The sequence below is a fragment of the Entelurus aequoreus genome, linkage group LG17 (genome assembly GCF_033978785.1).
Source record: "Entelurus aequoreus isolate RoL-2023_Sb linkage group LG17, RoL_Eaeq_v1.1, whole genome shotgun sequence".
Classification (NCBI taxonomy): Eukaryota; Metazoa; Chordata; class Actinopteri; order Syngnathiformes; family Syngnathidae; genus Entelurus; species Entelurus aequoreus.
In genome coordinates, this window is record NC_084747.1 from 2410700 (window position 1) to 2433900 (window position 23201).

Sequence of the window (23201 nt, forward strand, 5' to 3'; positions counted from 1 at the left end):
ATATTATATATATATAATATATAAATAACATAAATATATATTCTACTCATTTTCATTCATTACTAGTGTCTATGTAACTGTTTTTATATTGTTTTACTTTCTTTTTTATTCAAGAAAATGTTTTTACTTTATCTTATTTTATTTTATTATTTAAAAAAAAAAAAAGGACCTTATCTTCACCATACCTGGCTGTCCAAATTAGGCATAATAATGTGTTAATTCCACGACTGTATGTATCGGTATCGGTTGATATCGGTATCGGTAATTAAAGATTGGACAGTATCGTAATATCGGCAAAAAGCCATTATCGGACATCCCAAAGCAAGATCTCTAAGGTGGACTCATGTGAGTTGTTAGTAGGGCTGTGAATCTTTGGGTGTCCCACGATTCGATTCAATATCGATTCTTGGGGTCACGATTTGATTCAAAATCGATTTTTTTTTTCAATTCAACACGATTCTCGATTCAAAAACGATTTTTTTCTCATTGAAATATGGCACATATGCAAAGAATTTCAACTTTTATTCTTGTAAATGACGCAACTTCCTGTGGACCATGTGACATATTTCACAGGGGGGGGGGGGGGACTGAGTGGCTGTTTTTTTTCTAGACCCTCACGTGATTTAGCCGTGCGGTGACGTCACCATCCACCCCGGAAGTGTCGGCCGGTGATGGCGGCCTCGTCAGCTTGTGTTTGAGAAGACAGCACAAAGTTCTGTGAGCGACACCCACACTCACACACCCTCGCACCCTCCACTTCACTCTGCCGGAGACGCTGCGGACTCACACCGGCACACCTCCCCCCTGCCGGCGCCCGGTGCCCCCCGGTGGTCTTTGTGAGACCCCCCGCAGTAAGTTAGCTTAGCAGGCTAACAGGATGTCGCTCTTCCAGTCTGCGCTCGATTTCCTCGCCGGGCCCGGCTCGCTGGGAGCGGCCAGCCGGGACCAGAACGACTTTGTGGGGCAGCTGGTGGAGCTGGGAGACATGAAGCTAAGGATCAAGCGGGTGATCGCGGAAGGTAAGATGTTGCTGTGCTAACTATGCTAGCCCGCTAGTTAGCATTGTGGAAGCTAGTCTGCGAAACATCCATCCATTTCCTACCGCTTGTCCCTTTTGGGGTTGCGGGGAGGGTCGCTGGAGCCTATCCCAGCTGCATTCGGGCGGAAGGCGGGGTACACCCTGGACAAGTCGCCACCTCATCACAGGGCCAACACAGACAACATTCACACTCACATTCACACACTATCCATCCATTCATTTTCTACCGCTTGTCCCTTTTGGGGTTGCGGGGAGGGTCGCTGGAGCCTATCCCAGCTGCATTTGGGTGGAAGGCGGGGTACACCCTGGACAAGTCGCCACCTCATCACAGGGCCAACACAGACAACATTCACACTCACGTTCACAGACTAGCTATCCATCCATCCATTTCCTACCGTTTGTCCCTTTTGGGGTCGCGGGGGGTGCTGGAGTCTATCCCAGCTGCATTTGGGTGGAAGGCGGGGTACACCCTGGACAAGTCGCCACCTCATCACAGGGCCAACACAGACAACATTCACACTCACATTCACACACTATCCATCCATTCATTTTCTACCGCTTGTCCCTTTTGGGGTTGCGGGGGGTGCTGGAGCCTATCCCAGCTGCATTTGGGTGGCAGGCGGGGTACACCCTGGACAAGTCGCCATCTCATCACAGGGCCAACACAGACAACATTCACACTCACATTCACACACTATCCATCCATTCATTTTCTACCGCTTGTCCCTTTTGGGGTTGCGGGGGGTGCTGGAGCCTATCCCAGCTGCATTCGGGTGGAAGGCGGGGTACACCCTGGACAAGTCGCCACCTCATCACAGGGCCAACACAGACAACATTCACACTCACATTCACACACTATCCATCCATTTTCTACCGCTTGTCCCTTTTGGGGTTGCGAGGAGGGTCGCTGGAGCCTATCCCAGCTGCATTCGGGTGGAAGGCGGGGTACACCCTGGACAAGTCGCCACCTCATCACAGGGCCAACACAGACAACATTCACACTCACATTCACACACTATCCATCCATTCATTTTCTACCGCTTGTCCCTTTTGGGGTTGCGGGGAGGGTCGCTGGAGCCTATCCGGTAGGAACGTCTTAGAGACATGAAACAAATACCTCTATGTAGGTCTCACCTAGACCTACATTTCATAGATTGACATCCTTCAGCAAGAATCAACAGGAAGTTTGCAATCCCTCCTTCAAACCTACATTTTTGTTAAAACCGGTCACCAAACATCAAACATTATCTCCTCTGAGCGCGTTTGTCGTTTCGGCTTCAAACTACTACAGGAGAGAGATTGAACCCTTCTGATTACAAGTTGACGAAAGAGTAGGTCTCACTCAGGACTACCACTGGACAAAAGTATTGGGACACCTAGGACTAGCACCAGCCAAAATGCGAACCCGACCAACGCTGCTTGCAGCTTTAATTAATCATTGATATTGGTATCGGCCCTTAAGAAACCATATCGGTCCGTCTGTCAACAATACGTCAATTATTTGCAAATAAAGGTGCGTGACATTACAATATCACGACATCCCTTGAAGGGATTTTAGTGCGATTTGACACTTTATTTGAAGAACATGTGACTAAACCACATCAATGTTTCATTTTGCCCAGGCGGCTTTGCGTTTGTGTACGAAGCCCAGGACACAGGAAGTGGCAAAGACTACGCTCTGAAGGTGAGAAGAAAACCGTATTCAATAACTCCCAAATGTGCCAAATTGATGTCTTTTCCATCCTTGTATGATTAGAATGTGTTTACGTTTGTCGTGCCCGAGCAAGACGTCACCTGATTGGAGCAAAATGAATGTTTACGTCTTGTTTCAGCGACTCTTGTCCAACGAAGATGAGAAGAGCAAGGAAATCATCCAAGAAGTTTGCTTTATGGTATGACAGCTGAACAGGCTCCAGGACTTATAAATAAATGAGCGCGGTTTCATGTTCTGGACCTTGTTTCCTCGTAGAAAAAGCTATCGGGACACCCCAACGTGGTCCAGTTCTGCTCGGCTGCCTCCATCAGCAAGGAGGAGTCCGACACCGGACAGGCCGAGTTCCTGATCCTCACTGAGCTGTGCAAAGGTGAACGCTTACTTTTTCTTGGTCGGACATACCGTCGTGGTCAAAAGTGTACATACACTTGCAGGGATGATTTTTGATAAGGAATTATCGAGTTCGAGCCTATTATCAAATCCTCTCATCGAACCGATTCCTTATCGATTCTCTTATCGAGTCCAGATAGGTTGTTGTATGTGGAAAAAAAACACAATATTTGGATTAACAAAAGCTCACTTTTATTATATAATAAAAAAATAAAATCTAATAAATAAATATTGACTGTTACCCACCTAAAAAAATAAAATAAAATAAATAAATATTGACTGTTGTTACCCAAAGTATATTAAGTGGGATTTTTCAGAGAAACAAATATATACAGTAACACAAAAACAACCTGTCTCTGTGATCACTATAGGTGTATAAATAATAATGTAGTGTTAAATAAAATCAGTCCCTTGGGCACAAAACTGAAAATAATACAGCTCTCCAAAAAGTGCACTTCTGCTGCTATTGGAACATAACTGTTTGTTATGATGCTTTGACATTTTTGCACTTTATTTCTTTATTGAAAGAACATTCTATGAAGAGAAAAGTTCTTTGCAAATGTGGTTACAATGCTAATAAATGAAAAGTTAAAGCTAAAAAAAGAAATACACTTTATTGAGTTAACATTATTTCTTTATAGGGGGAAAAAATGTTATGAGCTAGAGAATATAACAACTACACTACCCATCATGCAACGGGAGTGACGAGCATGCGCGGTAGCCCCGAAAAGTGTTGCATGTTGCCACGCTGTGAAAGTAAACGTCAAGAACTCAGCCAACACGCCTCGTCTGCATTATTTACAATTAGACCGACAACACATCTACAGTTTGATTGTGTTTTGTTTACAAAGAAAGAAAAACAAAAGTTAAAAAAGGGAGATATGTTGTATATATATGTATGTGCTGCCGTTGTTTTAAGAACGTTGCGACAGCTGCCGTAAAGGAGGTGCGTTGCTAGCCTGGTTGCTATGTTTCCGGTTGGTCGTAAAAGTGTTGGTCATGTGTTTTACCCTGCTCAAATCTCTCAGTAAAGTTATCCGATGGATTATGGCTTTTGTTTTGAACTTTATTACACCTTGGAGCGCTTTTTCCCGTCCATTGTTTTCCTGCTTTCGCTATCTGCTCCTAATGACTGAGCTACGTGACGTCATTTATTGTGATGTCCCACGGAGCATTTCTGGTCGGGACGGGATTCGAATAAAGAATCAACTCTTTTCCTTTACTATAGTGGTCTCGATAACGGGTACCGGTTCTCAAAAAGGGATTCGAGTCCAAGGACTCGGTTCTTTTCTTATCAAACAACCGGGAAAACCGGTTTCGAGTATCATCCCTATACACTTGTAAAGAACATCATGTCATGGCTGTCTTGACTTTCCAATCATTTCTACAACTCTTATGTTTTTGTGATGTAGTGATTGGAGCACATACTTGTTGGTCACAAAAAACATTCATGAAGTTTCCTTCTTTTATGAATTTATTATGGGTCTACTGAAAATGTGAGCAAATGTGCTGCGTCAAAAGTTTACGTACAGCAATGTTAATATTTGCTTACATGTCCCTTGGCAAGTTTACCTGCAATAAGGCGCTTTTGGTAGCCATTGTTGCGTTGACCAGCATTCCTCCAATGGGGAATTCAAATTGCTAGTCTCTCCCAGATTCTTTTTATGGCACATACGCTGATGTTTATATTCAATCAACAGGCAGTAGTTGGTATTTTGTGGTTTATTCTCCAAGCTTAGAGGACAAACCTGAGACCAATCTAGCACACCAGCGTTCCCCAGCCCGGTCTAGCTCGGTCTTCCCTCCAACCCCCGGAAGTCCCGTGATCTTCCCTCTGTCCCTCGCCCCCACTCCCTTTGTTTAGACTACTCCGAGTTATCTCTACTCTGACACATTCCAATCTAGAAGGCCAACACCTTACTATGAGACTCAAAAGAAGGAAGAATACTAGCTATTCTTTATATGACTATAGGAGTTGAGAAAGAAGTAACACTTAAATATGGATATGATTCTGATCTGCTTCCAACACCATCCACAAGCTTCTGCTGGAATTTTTCACCACAAAATTGCTGCAGTTCAGCTAAATGTGTTGCTTTTCTGACATGGACTTGTTTCTTCAGCATTGTCCACACGTTTAAGTCAGGACTTTGGGAAGGCCATTCTTAAACCTTCATTCTAGCTTGATTTAGCCATTCCTTTACCACTTTTGACATGTGTTTGGGGTGGGGCTGGGCGATATGGCCTTTTATTAACATGTGGATATGTTTAGTCCATGTCACGATACACCATATATATGTGGATATGTTTAGTCCATGTCACGATACACCATATATATGTGGATATGTTTAGTCCATGTCACGATACACCATATATATGTGGATATGTTTAGTCCATGTCACGATACACCATATATATGTGGATATGTTTAGTCCATGTCACCATACACCATATATATGTGGATATGTTTAGTCCATGTCACCATACACCATATATATGTGGATATGTTTAGGCCATGTCACGATACACCATATATATGTGGATATGTTTAGTCCATGTCACCATACACCATATATATGTGGATATGTTTAGTCCATGTCACGATACACCATATATATGTGGATATGTTTAGTCCATGTCACGATACACCATATATATGTGGATATGTTTAGTCCGTGTCACGATACACCATATATATGTGGATATGTTTAGTCCATGTCACGATACACCATATATATGTGGATATGTTTAGTCCATGTCACGATACACCACATATATGTGGATATGTTTAGTCCATGTCACGATACACCATATATATGTGGATATGTTTAGTCCATGTCACGATACACCATATATATGTGGATATGTTTAGTCCATGTCACCATACACCATATATATGTGGATATGTTTAGTCCATGTCACCATACACCATATATATGTGGATATGTTTAGTCCATGTCACGATACACCATATATATGTGGATATGTTTAGTCCATGTCACCATACACCATATATATGTGGATATGTTTAGTCCATGTCACGATACACCATATATATGTGGATATGTTTAGTCCATGTCACGATACACCATATATATGTGGATATGTTTAGTCCATGTCACGATACACCATATATATGTGGATATGTTTAGTCCATGTCACGATACACCATATATATGTGGATATGTTTAGTCCATGTCACGATACACCATATATATGTGGATATGTTTAGTCCATGTCACCATACACCATATATATGTGGATATGTTTAGTCCATGTCACCATACACCATATATATGTGGATATGTTTAGGCCATGTCACGATACACCATATATATGTGGATATGTTTAGTCCATGTCACCATACACCATATATATGTGGATATGTTTAGTCCATGTCACGATACACCATATATATGTGGATATGTTTAGTCCATGTCACGATACACCATATATATGTGGATATGTTTAGTCCGTGTCACGATACACCATATATATGTGGATATGTTTAGTCCATGTCACGATACACCATATATATGTGGATATGTTTAGTCCATGTCACGATACACCACATATATGTGGATATGTTTAGTCCATGTCACGATACACCATATATATGTGGATATGTTTAGTCCATGTCACGATACACCATATATATGTGGATATGTTTAGTCCATGTCACCATACACCATATATATGTGGATATGTTTAGTCCATGTCACCATACACCATATATATGTGGATATGTTTAGTCCATGTCACGATACACCATATATATGTGGATATGTTTAGTCCATGTCACCATACACCATATATATGTGGATATGTTTAGTCCATGTCACGATACACCATATATATGTGGATATGTTTAGTCCATGTCACGATACACCATATATATGTGGATATGTTTAGGCCATGTCACGATACACCATATATATGTGGATATGTTTAGTCCATGTCACGATACACCATATATATGTGGATATGTTTAGTGAGTCCATGTCACGATACACCATATATATGTGGATATGTTTAGTCCATGTCACGATACACCATATATATGTGGATATGTTTAGTCCATGTCACGATACACCATATATATGTGGATATGTTTAGTCCACGTCACGATACACCATATATATGTGGATATGTTTAGTCCATGTCACGATACACCATATATATGTGGATATGTTTAGTCCATGTCACGATACACCATATATATGTGGATATGTTTAGGCCATGTCACGATACACCATATATATGTGGATATGTTTAGTCCATGTCACGATACACCATATATATGTGGATATGTTTAGTGAGTCCATGTCACGATACACCATATATATGTGGATATGTTTAGTCCATGTCACGATACACCATATATATGTGGATATGTTTAGTCCATGTCACGATACACCATATATATGTGGATATGTTTAGTCCATGTCACGATACACCATATATATGTGGATATGTTTAGTCCATGTCACGATACACCATATATATGTGGATATGTTTAGTCCATGTCACCATACACCATATATATGTGGATATGTTTAGTCCATGTCACCATACACCATATATATGTGGATATGTTTAGGCCATGTCACGATACACCATATATATGTGGATATGTTTAGTCCATGTCACCATACACCATATATATGTGGATATGTTTAGTCCATGTCACGATACACCATATATATGTGGATATGTTTAGTCCATGTCACGATACACCATATATATGTGGATATGTTTAGTCCGTGTCACGATACACCATATATATGTGGATATGTTTAGTCCATGTCACGATACACCATATATATGTGGATATGTTTAGTCCATGTCACGATACACCACATATATGTGGATATGTTTAGTCCATGTCACGATACACCATATATATGTGGATATGTTTAGTCCATGTCACGATACACCATATATATGTGGATATGTTTAGTCCATGTCACCATACACCATATATATGTGGATATGTTTAGTCCATGTCACCATACACCATATATATGTGGATATGTTTAGTCCATGTCACGATACACCATATATATGTGGATATGTTTAGTCCATGTCACCATACACCATATATATGTGGATATGTTTAGTCCATGTCACGATACACCATATATATGTGGATATGTTTAGTCCATGTCACGATACACCATATATATGTGGATATGTTTAGGCCATGTCACGATACACCATATATATGTGGATATGTTTAGTCCATGTCACGATACACCATATATATGTGGATATGTTTAGTGAGTCCATGTCACGATACACCATATATATGTGGATATGTTTAGTCCATGTCACGATACACCATATATATGTGGATATGTTTAGTCCATGTCACGATACACCATATATATGTGGATATGTTTAGTCCACGTCACGATACACCATATATATGTGGATATGTTTAGTCCATGTCACGATACACCATATATATGTGGATATGTTTAGTCCATGTCACGATACACCATATATATGTGGATATGTTTAGGCCATGTCACGATACACCATATATATGTGGATATGTTTAGTCCATGTCACGATACACCATATATATGTGGATATGTTTAGTGAGTCCATGTCACGATACACCATATATATGTGGATATGTTTAGTCCATGTCACGATACACCATATATATGTGGATATGTTTAGTCCATGTCACGATACACCATATATATGTGGATATGTTTAGTCCATGTCACGATACACCATATATATGTGGATATGTTTAGTCCATGTCACGATACACCATATATATGTGGATATGTTTAGTCCATGTCACGATACACCATATATATGTGGATATGTTTAGTCCATGTCACGATACACCATATATATGTGGATATGTTTAGTCCATGTCACGATACACCATATATATGTGGATATGTTTAGTCCATGTCACGATACACCATATATATGTGGATATGTTTAGTCCATGTCACGATACACCATATATATGTGGATATGTTTAGTCCATGTCACCATACACCATATATATGTGGATATGTTTAGTCCATGTCACGATACACCATATATATGTGGATATGTTTAGTCCATGTCACGATACACCATATATATGTGGATATGTTTAGTCCATGTCACGATACACCATATATATGTGGATATGTTTAGTCCATGTCACGATACACCATATATATGTGGATATGTTTAGTCGATGACATATCAAAACAACACTCAATTAAAGTGCACTTTTTGTACAGAACGCCACTACAATAGTTTAAAACAAATAAAGTGCACTTTTGTGATAAGATATTTCAATAAGTGTCAAATAAAAATGAGCTGCATAATAGGAAATCAAATAGTGTATGTCCTTCGCTATGTGGTAGGTTCCTGCGGACGTTATCTCCTTCTGTTGTTGACTATTTGTTTCATACGGTGTTGATCTCGAAATTGTTGCCTCTGCAATTTGTTGGTGTGGCGCCGAACGGAGATGTTGACATGCGGAGTTTCAAGCACTCTTCATTCTCTAGCGGGTGACTTTTTCAAATGATGCTACATATTAGCAGTAATGCTACTTTGTGTAGCAGCGCTTTTGCCGCATACTTGACATATTACTGATGTCTGTTCGACATCTTCCCGCTTGAAGCCAAACCACCGCCAGACGATGGACCCCCCTGCTGTTTTTCTTGGGAATTAATTATTTTTCCTTCATTTGTTACCAGATTGGCACCTTCTCTCTCTCTCGTATTACCACTCGCACCACAGCTAACGTTACCCATGCCGCTACCGCTCTGCTCCGCGAGGGCGTGTACGTATGTGACGTATGTAAGAAGGTGCGCTTGTTTTATGTCTCTGTGAGAAGGAGAGACAAGAAAGAGTGGGAAGAGCCTGTAGTGTAATGCCCGCAGCTAAAAGCAACCACTCCAATATCACCATATAGTCATTTTCTATATCGCACAGAGACAAACCCGCGATACATCCAGTATATCGATATATCGCCCAGCCCTAGTGTGGGTCATTGTCCTGTTGGAACACCCAATCCAATCCACATTATTTGTACAGCACATTTAAACAACAACATTTTTTCCAAAGTGCTGCACAACAATATTAAAAACAATATTCAAATATTATCCTTAGCTCCACCAATTACTGAGTAAAAACAAAAATACAAAAACAATATGAAAATAAATATGATTAAAACAATTTTAAAGGTTAAAACCAATTAAAAACAATAAATAGAAATAAAGATGTAAAAACCCAGAGGACCACACAACTCACGTACCAAGTACCAATAATTGTCACACACACGCACTAGTTGTGGCGAAATTATGATCACCCCCTGGGAGGTGAGGGGAGCAGTGGGCAGCAGCGGTGGCCGCGCCCGAGAATCATTTTTGGTGATTTAACCCCCAATTCCAACCCTTGATGCTGAGTGCCAAGCAGGGAGGTAATGGCTCCCATTTTTATAGTCTTTGGTATGACTCGGCCGGGGTTTGAACTCACAACCTACCCGTCTCAGGGCGGACACCACATCAGAATCAGAAATACTTTAATAATCCCTGAGGGGGAAATTAACATTTTCAGCACAATCCCTTTCAAGAGCAGACAAATATTACAGGGAGACAGAACAGGATCAAACATTACAGGGAGACAGAACAGGATCGCTGACTTGTCCGCCAACTTCCGACGCCCTTTACAAAAAAAGGTGAGAAACAGGTGAACGCTGAGGACGGGGGGGGGAGAAAAAAAATAAAATAATTGGGCACCTGGAGAGGAGGTCCAGACTGAGGCCAAGGGGGAAAAAAGCCAAAGAATAAAAGTGGGTCTTAAGACGAGACTTAAAACAGTCCACTGTGGGAGCAGTTGGAACACGGAGGGGCCGAGTGTTCCAGAGCTTAGGGCCGACCACAGAGAAGGCCCCTGTCTCCCCCTGGTTTTAAGTCTGGTCTTGGGCACCACGAGCTGGAGCTGGCTCTCGCAGGAGTGTAAATTTGGATGAGGTCCGAGATATCCATGCAAAGCTTTAAAAGCAAACAGCAAGATTTTAAAATCAATTCTAAAAATGAACAGGGAGTCAGTGCAAAGTCTCGACAATTGGGGGTTATATGCTGGCGTTTACGAAAAATCACATTGAATTTAGGGCTGCAACAACTAATCGATTAAAATCGATTATAAAAATAGTTGCCGATTAATTTAGTCATCGATTCGTTGGATCTATGCTATGCGCATGCGCAGAGGCTTTTTAAAAAAAAAATTATTTTTATTTTTATTTATTTATTTATTTTTTTTAAAATAAACCTTTATTTATAAACTGCAACATGTACAAACAGCTGAGAAACAATAATCAAAATAAGTATGGTGCCAGTATGCTGTTTTTTTCCCAATAAAATACTGGAAAGGATAGGAATGTAGTTTGTCTCTTTTATCCGATTATTAATCGATTAATCGAAGTAATAATCGACAGATTAATCGATTATCAAATTGATCGTTAGTTGCAGCCCTAATTGAATTATTTACATTATTTACAATCCGAGGTGTGGAGGGGGTGGGGGGGGGGGGGGTTAGGTTTGGTTGTTATCATCAGACATCAACAATTGAGAACAGAGAAAAGGATATTGGAACAGTGTAGGTCTGACTTGGTAGGATATGGACAGCAAGTAGAGAGAGAGATCAGAAGGCATAAGAAAAAGTATCTGCATTTGATTGTTTACATTTGATTATTAACAATCCGGGGAGGGTGTTAGTTTAGGGTTGTAGCTGCCTGGAGGTGAACTTTTATTGCGGTTTTAAAGGAGGATAGAGATGCCCTTTCTTTTATACCTGTTGGGAGTGCATTCCACATTGATGTGGCATAGAAAGAGAATGAGTTAAGACCTTTGTTAGTTCGGAATCTGGGTTTAACGTGGTTAGTGGCGCTCCCCCCTGTGTTAGCTCCCTGGGCTAACCAAGCCTTGACGGGGCATAGACAGTTGAGAAGGACTGTCAGGGGGCCAACTGCGCCCAAGACCCAACCTCCGGGCTGATGATTTTAGCTTGCCCTGAAGAATTTGGAGCTAATCCTCCTTTTTCATTGTCCCATTTAAAGCAGCAGTTCCATTGGCAGCAAAACAGGCCCAGAGCATAATACTACCACCACCATGCTTGACGGTAGGAATGGTGGTCCTGGGATTAAAGGCCTCACCTTTTCTCCTCCAAACATATTGCTGGGTATTGTGGCCAAACAGCTCCATTTTCACATGGACAAAAATAAGACCCTCTGGAGGAAAGTTCTGTGGTCTTTTGACCACGACTGTATTTACTGCCGAGTCAGCGCGCACGCGTTCTACTTGGGTGGAAGTCGGCGGTGATGAAACGCTTTCCCGTTTGCGGCCTCTTTGACCCATTACCCACTTCCTGTCTGCCCACTCAGGCTGTTCACTGAGGAAGAGTTCATTAGACTTTCAAGCAATTCAAGCTCTGCATTAAAGGCCTACTGAAAGCCACTACTAGCGACCACGCAGTCTGATAGTTTATATATCAATGATGAAATCTTAACATTGCAACACATGCCAATACGGCTGGGTTAACTTATAAAGTGACATTTTAAATTTCCCGGCAAACTTCCGGCTGAAAACGTTTCGATATGATGACGTTTGCGCGTGACGTCAACAGTTGAAGCGGAAATATTCTGAGCCCGTAGAATCCTATACAACAAGCTCTGTTTTCATTTCATAATTCCACAGTATTCTGGACATCTGTGTTGGTGAATCTTATCAGGGGTGACCTGATATTCAGCTGGGAATGACTACAACAGTAAATAAACACAAGACATATATATACTCTATTAGCCACAACACAACCAGGCTTATATTTAATATGCCACAAATTAATCCCGCATAAAAACACCTAGGTGTTTGTTATGCTAGCTCCTAACTCCTCTGCTAGCTCGAGCTAGTTATAGCTCGAGCGGGTAATATGGACGGGATCCCGTATATATAACCCGCCAATACAATTCAAACACCTGCACAACACACACACTCACTCAGCCCAAAGGACCGTTCACCTAACCCAAGGTTCATAAAGCTTGTATATTTAACCAAAGTTACGTACGTGACACGCACGTACGGGCAAGCGATCAAATGTTTGGAAGCACGCGGGTGGGACCTGATAGTCAGCTGGGAATGACTACAACAGTAAATAAACACAAGACATATATATACTCTATTAAAGTTTAAAGATTAAAGTACCAATGATTGTCACACACACACTAGATGTGGTGAAATTTGTCCTCTGCATTTGACCCATCCCCTTGGGGAGTTGTGGGCAGCAGCGGCGCCGCGCCCGGGAATCATTTTGGTGATTTAACCCCCAACTCCAACCCTTGATGCTGAGTGCCAAGCAGGGAGGAAACGGGTCCCATTTTTATAGTCTAGCCACAACACAACCAGGCTTATATTTAATATGCCACAAATTAATCCCGCATAACAAACACCTAGGTGTTTGTTATGCTAGCTCCTAGCTCCTAGCTACTAGCTCGAGCTAGATATAGCTCGAGCTAGATATAGCTCGAGCGGGTAATATGAACGGGATCCCGTATATATAACCTGCCAATACAATTCAAACACCTGCACAACACACACACTCACTCAGCCCAAAGAACCGTTCACCTAACCCAAGGTTCATAAAGCTTATATATTTAACCAAAGTTACGTACGTGACACGCACGTACGGGCAAGCGATCAAATGTTTGGAAGCGCGCGGGTGGGACCTGATATTCAGCTGGGAATGACTACAACAATAAATAAACACAAGACATATATATACTCTATTAGCCACAACACAACCAGGCTTATATTTAATATGCCACAAATTAATCCCGCATAACAAACACCTAGGTGTTTGTTATGCTAGCTCCTAGCTCCTAGCTCGAGCTAGTTATAGCATGGATCAAATGTTTGGAAGCACAGCTACGTACTCACGGTATCGCGTCTGTGTATCCAAATCAAAGTCCTCCTGGTTAGAGTCTCTGTTGTCCGAGTTCTTCGATCATGACTGCATCTTTCGGGAATGTAAACAAACACCGGCTGTGTTGTTGCTGACTTCCCTCGCAAAATATCCGCTTCGCACCGACAACTTTCTTCTTTGCTTGCTCAGCTTCTTTCTCCATAATGCAATGAATGTCCAAAATACTTTGGAATAACGAGACGAAAACAGAGCTATTTCGTATTGGCTTCAACGGGGAAGCCATACCTCTGTTAAACTGGCTACGTCACGCGTATACGTCATCATACTGAGACGTTTTCAAGCGGAAGTGTGGCGGGAAATTTAAAATGTCACTTTATAAGTTAACCCGGCCGTATTGGCATGTGTTGCAATGTTAAGATTTCATCATTGATACATAAACTATCAGACTGTGTGGTCGCTAGTAGTGGCTTTCAGTAGGACTCTAAAGGAGAGCGAGTGAATTAGATTCCTCAAGCCGCACCTTTATCTCGATGGCTTTCATTGGACCTGCTCGTGTACTTTTGGCATTAACTTGAACCACCTTTGCTCCCATCAATGTACTGCAGGTAATAAAGAGAAGGCCAAGACGTTTCACACCTGACATTGATTGCTGTTCCGCTCATGTCCCGCCTCAGGTCAGCTGGTGGACTTCCTGCGGCGAGTGGAGCAGCGGGCGCACGTGTCATGTGACACCGTGCTGAAAGTCTTCTACCAGGCGTGCCGCGCCGTGCAGCACTTGCACAAGCAGAAGCCCGCCATCATACACCGAGACCTCAAGGTGCGTCTGCCCTCTCGTCGCTGAACGAGTCAACGCCATTGACAGGGAAGAATGGAAAAACACCTGTTGGTGTAAATAAAAGACAGCCTTTAGAGGGCGCTAATGTTTCAATGTGTTTTAAAGGCCTACTGAAATGATTTTTTTTTATTTAAACGGGAATAGCAGATCCATTCTATGTGTCATACTTGATCATTTCGCGATATTGCCATATTTTTGCTGAAAGGATTTAGTAGAGAAAATCGACGATAAAGTTCGCAACTTTTGCTCGCTGATAAAAAAAAAGGCCTTGCCTGTAGCGGAAGTAGCGTGACGTCACAGGAGCTAGTATTCCTCACAATTCCCCGTTGTTTACAATGGAGCGAGAGAGATTCGGACCGAGAAAGTGACGATTACCCCATTAATTTGAGCGAGGATGAAAGATTCGTGGATGAGGAACGTTACAGTGAAGGACTTGAGAGGCAGTGATGGACGTATCTTTTTTCGCTCTGACCGTAACTTAGGTACAAGCTGGCTCATTGGATTCCACACTCTCTCCTTTTTTTATTGTGGATCACGGATTTGTATTTTAAACCACCTGGGATACTATATCCTCTTGAAAATGAGAGTCGAGAACGCGAAATGGACATTCAGTGCCTTTTATCTCCACGACAATACATCGGCGAAATGCTTAAGCTACGAGCTAACGTGATAGCATCGTGCTTTAACTGCATATAGAAACAAAAGAAATAAACCCCTGACTGGAAGGATAGATAGAAAATCAACAATACTATTAAACCGTGGACATGTAAATACACGGTTAATGCTTTCCAGGCTGGCGAAGGTTAACAATGCTGTGCTAACGACGCCATTGAAGCTAACTTAGCAACCGGACCGCACAGAGCTATGCTAAAAACATTAGCTCTCCACCTACGCCAGCCAGCCCTCATCTACTCATCAACACCCGTGCTCACCTGCGTTCCAGCGATCGGCAGAAGGACTTCACCCGATGCGTTTGGCGGCCCGGAGACGTAGGAAGTCAAGGTGAGGTCGGCGGCTAGCGCTCCAACAAAGTCCTCCTGGTTGTGTTGCTGTAGTCCGCTGCTAATACACCGATCCCACCTACAACTGTCTTCTTTGCAGCCTTCATTGTTCATTAAACAAATTGCAAAAGATGTCCAGAATACTGTGGAATTATGAAATGAAAACAGAGCTTTTTGTATAGGATTCTACGGGGTACCATAACTTCCGTTACTCGGACTTCGTCACGCGCATACGTCATCATACCGCGACATTTCAGCCGGATATTTCCCGGGAAGTTTTAAATGTCACTTTATAAGTTAACCCGGCCGTATTGGCATGTGTTGCAATGTTAAGATTTCATCATTGATATATAAACTATCAGACTGCGTGGTCGGTAGTAGTAGGTTTCAGTAGGCCTTTAAGCATGTAATAGTGTAAAAATAAGTAAGTATTCATTTTGTCAAATCCGATCTTTTTATGCGTTGTCTAAAGTGAATCGGGTTTTTACTTAATGAGGGCTCTTTGAAGGTCCGTTAAAAAAACAATTTCGAAGGGAAAAATGGTGGATTTGCGCAAAGTGATCCACATTCGAAAGAGGCCTGTGTCGGATTTGAAAAATTCGTAATTGCGCTGTTGACATTGACGTGAAAATATCCGATAACCTTTACTCGGATGCCTAGAGGGCGCTAACGTTCCAATGGGATTTAAGCACGTAATGGTGTAAAAAAAAAAAAAGGAAGTACCGTATTCTTCGGAGTATAAGTCGCACCGGCCGAAAATGCATAATAAAGAAGGAAAAAAACATATATAAGTCGCATTTTTGGGGGAAATGTATTTGATAAAAGCCAACACCAAGAATAGACATTTAAAAGGCAATTTAAAATAAATCAAGAATAGTGAACAACAGGCTGAATAAGTGTACGTTATATGAGGCATAAATAACCAACTGGTATGTTAACGTAACATATTATGGTGAGAGTCATTCAAATAACTATAACATATAGAACATGCTATACGTTTACCAAACAATCTGTCACTCCTAATCGCTAACTCCCATGAAATCTTATACGTCTAGTCTCTTACGTGAATGACATCAATAATATTATTTGATATTTTACGCTAATAATTTCACACATAAGTCGCTCCTGAGTATAAGTCGCACCCCCAGCCAAACTATGGAAAAAAAACTGCGACTTACAGTCCAAAAAATACGGTAACTGTTTTTATATTGTTTGACTTTCTTTTTTTTTTTTCAAGAAAATGTTTTTAATTTATTTATCTTATTTTATTTAATGATTTTTTTTTAAAAAAAGGACCTTATCTTCACCATACCTGGTTGTCCAAATTAGGCATAATAGTGTGTTAATTCCACGACTGTATATATCGGTATCGGTAATTAAGAGTTGGACAATATCGGATATCGGCAAAAAAGTCATTATCGGACATCCCTAATAAAAACGACAATATTTTTGACAAATATTTGGGACGAGATTGGGGAGGCTGGTTATATATACTACAATTTTATAATAGTTAAACCAAAAATGTTTGTAGCACAAAATAATATTTTAATATTTGCAATGCTAAGTGGGGCCAACCTCACGCAGGTAAAAAAACTACAATATATTTTATGTTCCGTTAAACCACTAATGCTAACAACATAAATGGCACATGTATGTTGTTAGTAGAGATGTCCGATAATATCGGCAGGCCGATATTATCGGCCGATAAATGCGTTAAAATGTAATATCGGAAATTATCGGTATCTGTTTTTTTATTATCGGTATCGTTTTTTTTGTTGTTTTTTTTAATTAAATCAACATAAAAAACACAAGATACACTTACAATTAGTGCACCAACCCAAAAAACCTCCCTCCCCCATTCACACTCATTCACACAAAAGGGTTGTTTCTTTCTGTTATTAATATTCTGCTTCCTACATTATATATCAATCAATCAATCAATCAATGTTTATTTATATAGCCCTAAATCACAAGTGTCTCAAAGGGCTGTACAAGCCACAACGACATCCTCGGTACAGAGCCCACATACGGGCAAGGAAAAACTCACCCCAGTGGGACGTCGGTGAATGACTATGAGAAACCTTGGAGAGGACCGCATATGTGGGTAACCCCCCCCCTCTAGGGGAGACCGAAAGCAACGGATGTCGAGTGGGTCTGACATAACATTGTGAAAGTCCAGTCCACAGTGGATCCAACACATCAGCGGGAGTCCAGTCCACAGCGGGGCCAACAGGAAACCATCCCGAGCGGAGACGGGTCAGCAGCGCAGAGATGTCCCCAACCGATGCACAGGCTAGTGGTCCACCCGGGGTCCCGGCTCTGGACAGCCAGCACTTCATCCATGGCCACCGGACCTGTGCAACTCCCCCTCGCAATATCAATACAGTCTGCAAGGGATACAGTCCGTAAGCACACATGATTGTGCGAGCTGCTGGTCCACTAATAGTACTAACCTTTAACAGTTAATTTTACTCATTTTCATTAATTACTAGTTTCAATGTAACTGTTATTATATTGTTTTACTTTCTTTTTTATTCAAGAAAATGTTTTTAATGTATTTATCTTATTTTATTTTATTATTTTTTTAAAAAGTACCTTATCTTCACCATACCTGGTTGTCCGAATTAGGTATAATAATGTGTTAATTCCACGACTGTATATATCGGTTGATATCGGTATCGGTTGATATCGGTAATTAAAGAGTTGGACAATATCGGAATATCGGATATCGGCAAAAACCCATTATCGGACATCCCTAGTTGTTAGCATATGTTGTTTGTCAGGTTCAAACACTGATGACATCTATTAAACAAGACAAGAAGCAAAGAATTAAACAGAGACAGAATTAAATTTGGCTCAAATTGAGGAGAGACGCCTGGACACTGTACCCTTGCACAGTGTCTCAGCACGCTGTGGCGAAAGGTTGTACGCCTTCTCTTTCATTTGGACTTTCCCTGATTACATGGCAACAGCTGTTTCTAAGGGACAAGGGTCGTAAACAGCCATCGCCTTTGATTACAAAACAGTTCCAAAGAAAAGGTCGTAAAACAGTTCAAAGAAGCGGTGCCTGGAAGGGAAGTCTGGTCCTGCTTCCTCTTCGCTTTTTTAGTTCTTGGGTCGGACAATATCTTTCTGTTGATTACAATACATGAAAGAAACAGAACACCTTCACGTTGCTTCCCATCCTACACAGTGGGGTTTTACAAGCCTTTTGAATTGGTAGGATTAAAGACAGCTTTGGTCCTCTCGCCGGGAACTCCATGTCACACAAACTTTTGTGATAACTTAGATACAATTATTCTAAGAGTTTAAGTCAATAAACATGAATAATAAGCGAGCTTGTTGGTTTCAAACATGTAACTTTGAGCACTAAGTAGTCTGACTGGCATTCATATCAACCCTTTTCCTTGTCTGCAGATTGAGAACCTGTTGATTAGCAACCAAGGCACCGTCAAGCTGTGCGACTTTGGCAGCGCCACCACGGTCTCGCATTACCCCGACTACAGCTGGTCGGCACAGAGGCGCTCCATGGTGGAGGACGAGGTGCGTGCATACTAAAAGACAAGTCACGGACTGTTAATGTCTGACGTAAGCTATGTTAGCACACGCTAAATGAGATGTAGCCGGCTGACAAACACCAGAAGCCATTGATTGAATCAGGAAGTCACGCAGGAAGTCTGCACAGGTTTGTCACGGCTGACCTCCGGGAGATGGACTCGCAGATTGTGTTTTTAAACGTATTAGCGTGCGCGCTCATCATGGAAATGATGTGAAGAGAAGAATGAGGCTCTAGATCGCAGGTGTCGAGGCTTTTTCCGAGGAGGAACAATCGAAAACCAATATTATATAGATTGTTTTTTCATCTTTAGTGTTTGGTCCTGGCCAGTCTTGGGAATTTAAAATAAGTCATATTTTATCATTATTATTTTTTATATACATATCAACTTCTGTCGATATAACGTTTTTTTGTGTGTCTTTTTTAATGTTTTCGTCAAAACCCTGTTTTATGGCAAAAACACAAAATACGCAATATCCTCCCACCCCCCTAAAAACTCATCAATGATAAAAATCAGGTCATAAATGTAATTTTTTTTTTGAATTTTTGAGATCCACTATAGATTTATGCGTTGATTATAAGTTTGTAATATTGTCTCATGCACAAAAACTCATTTGTTTATATGACAAGCACACAAAATATGCAATATTCCCTCCCCACCCCCCAAAGAAGTGGAATATTTGATAGAATAGAATAAAAAGTACTTTATTGATCCCTGGGGGAAATTCAGCACCACAGTTCGCTCACAATAGACAATAAACATTAAGGTATTTTTACATGTGAATAATATAAATACAGTCTATTATACAGCATTATTCACATGTGAATAACATAAATACAAGTCTATTATACAGCATTATTCACATGTGAATAACATAAATACAAGTTTATTATACAGCATTATTCACATGTGAATAACAGTCTATTATACAGCATTATTCACATGTGAATAATATAAATACAAGTCTATTATACAGCATTATTCACATGTGAATAATATAAATACAGTCTATTATACAGCATTATTCACATGTGAATAATATAGTCTATTATACAGTATTATTCACATGTGAATAATATAAATACAAGTCTATTATACAGCATTATTCACATGTGAATAATATAAATACAGTCTATTATACAGCATTATTCACATGTGAATAATATAAATACAGTCTATTATACAGCATTATTCACATGTGAATAACATAAATACAGTCTATTATACAGCATTATTCACATGTGAATAATATAAATACAGTCTATTATACAGCATTATTCACATGTGAATAATATAAATACAGTCTATTATACAGCATTATTCACATGTGAATAATATAAATACAGTCTATTATACAGCATTATTCACATGTGAATAATATAAATACAGTCTATTATACAGCATTATTCACATGTGAATAACATAAATACAGTCTATTATACAGCATTATTCACATGTGAATAATATAAATACAGTGTATTGTACATTTAAGTACAGTCAAAAAGGAACATATGCATTATACAGTCTGATGGCTGTCGGTATGAAGGACTTCATGTGTCGTTCCGTGAAGTAATTGGATCCTTAAATAAATCAATAATTAATTTTACTTCATTATTATTTTTTGAGCTAGGACAGTTAAAAAAGTGCCAGTAAAATTCTGGGGGATCGAAAAGGGCCACACTCATAAAATGTTTCAAAAAAAGTAATAAATGTATTTATTTTTTTAACTTTTTGCGCTTAAGTCTTGAGATCAACTTTAGATCTATGTATTGATTTTTAAGTTTTTATTATTGTTTTTTGCACACAACTTTGTTTTTTTAAATGGCAAGCACACAAAATATGCAATATTTTCCCCACAATATAATTAAGTGTAATATTTGATGTGAAGTAATTGGATCCTTAAATACATCAATAATTCATAACATTGATTTTATTTCTCTCTTTTTTTAACAATGACAATTCGTAAAAATGTCATAAATGTATTCATTTTTTAAGTCTTGAGATCCACTGTAGGTCTATGCGTTGATTATACTTTTTTATTATTATTGTTTGATGCACAAAAACTTAGTTTTTTATATTGTAAACACACAAAATATGAAGTATTCCCCCCTCAAAAATGTCAAAGTGGAATAATTGATGTTAAGTAATTGGATCCTTAAATAAATCAATAATTCATGACAACATTGATTTTTTTTTCATATTTTTTTTTTAACAATGACAGTTCATAAAAATGTCATAAATGTATTCATTTTTTAAGTCTTGAGATCCACTTTAGATCTGTGCATTGATTATACCTTTTTATTATTATTGTTTTATGCACAAAAACTTAGTTTTTTATATTGCAAAAATACAAAATATGCAAAATTTCCCCCCCAAAAAAATGTCAAAGTGGAATATTTGATGTGAAGTAATTGGATCCTTAAATAAATCAATAATTCAACATTGATTTTACTTCATTATTATTTTTCAGCAATGACAGTTAAAAAAGTGCCAGTAAAATGTTTGGGGATCCAAAAGGGCCACACTCATAAAATGTTTAAAAAAAAAAGTCATAAATGTATTAATTTTTTTACTTCTAGCGCTTAAGTCTTGAGATTAACTTTAGATCTATGTATTGATTTTTAAGTTTTTATTATTGTTTTTTTGCACAAAAACTTTGTTTTTCATATGGCAGGCACGCAAAATATGCAATATTTCCCCCACAAAATCATTCAAAGTGGGATATTTGGTGTGAAGTAATTGGATCCTTAAATAAATCAATAATTCATAATATTGATTTTATTTCTTTTTTAAACTTTTTTATTTTTTAACAATGACCGTTCATAAAAATGTCATAAATGTATCAATTTTTTAAGTCTTGAGATCCACTTTAAAACTATGCGTTGATTGTACCTTTTTATTATTATTGTTTTATGCACAAAAACTTAGTTTTTTATATTGTAAACACACAAAATATGTAATACCATCCGCCCCCAAAATGTCAAAGTGTAATATTTGATGTGAAGTAATTGGATCCTTAAATAAATCTATAATTCATAGTAACATTTATTTTACTTCATTATTCTTTTTGAGCAATGACAGTTTAAAAAAAAACTGCCGCTAAAATTCTTGGGGATTCAAAATGTTAAAAAAAAAGTTTAATGCTTAAATCTTGAGATCAACTTTAGATCTATGCATTGATTATAAGTTTGTATTATTGTTTTATGCACAAAAACTTTGTTTTCTTTATATGACAAGCACACATATTATGCAATATTTCCCCCCCAAAAAATGTCAAAGTGGAATATTTGATGTGAAGTCATTTGATCCTTAAATAAATCAATAATTGATTTTACTTCACTATTATTTTTTGAGCAATGACAGTTAAAAAAGTGCCAGTAAAATTTTGGGGATCGAAAAGGGCCACACTCATAAAATGTTTCAAAAAAAGTAATAAATGTATTAATTTTTTACTTCTAGCGCTTAAGTCTTGAGATCAACTTTAGATCTATGTATCGATTTTAAGTTTTTATTATTGTTTTTTGCACAAAAACCTTGTTTTTCATATGGCAAGCACGCAAAATATGCAATATTTCCCCCACAAAATCATTCAAAGTGGGATATTTGATGTGAAGTAATTGGATCCTTAAATAAATCAATAATTCATAACATTGATTTTACTTCATTATTATATTTTGGTTCAAAGCTTTGCGTTATTAGTGTCATCTTGGCAAGTTTTTTGGTTATA

At 39.2% G+C, this 23201-nt stretch overlaps 1 protein-coding gene across 1 annotated transcript in view; it reads left to right on the forward strand.

Annotated features, from left to right (window-relative positions):
- Positions 1–617: 617 nt before the first annotated feature.
- Positions 618–23201, forward strand: part of LOC133632141 (cyclin-G-associated kinase-like) — an 82872-nt gene continuing 60288 nt past the window's right edge. Inside the window, exons 1-6 of the mRNA XM_062024384.1 lie at positions 618–1019; positions 2662–2723; positions 2872–2931; positions 3009–3123; positions 14756–14898; positions 19335–19460. Coding sequence (XP_061880368.1) covers positions 878–1019; positions 2662–2723; positions 2872–2931; positions 3009–3123; positions 14756–14898; positions 19335–19460 — 648 coding nt within the window. The 5' untranslated portion in view covers positions 618–877. The remainder of the gene's footprint in view (positions 1020–2661; positions 2724–2871; positions 2932–3008; positions 3124–14755; positions 14899–19334; positions 19461–23201) is intronic.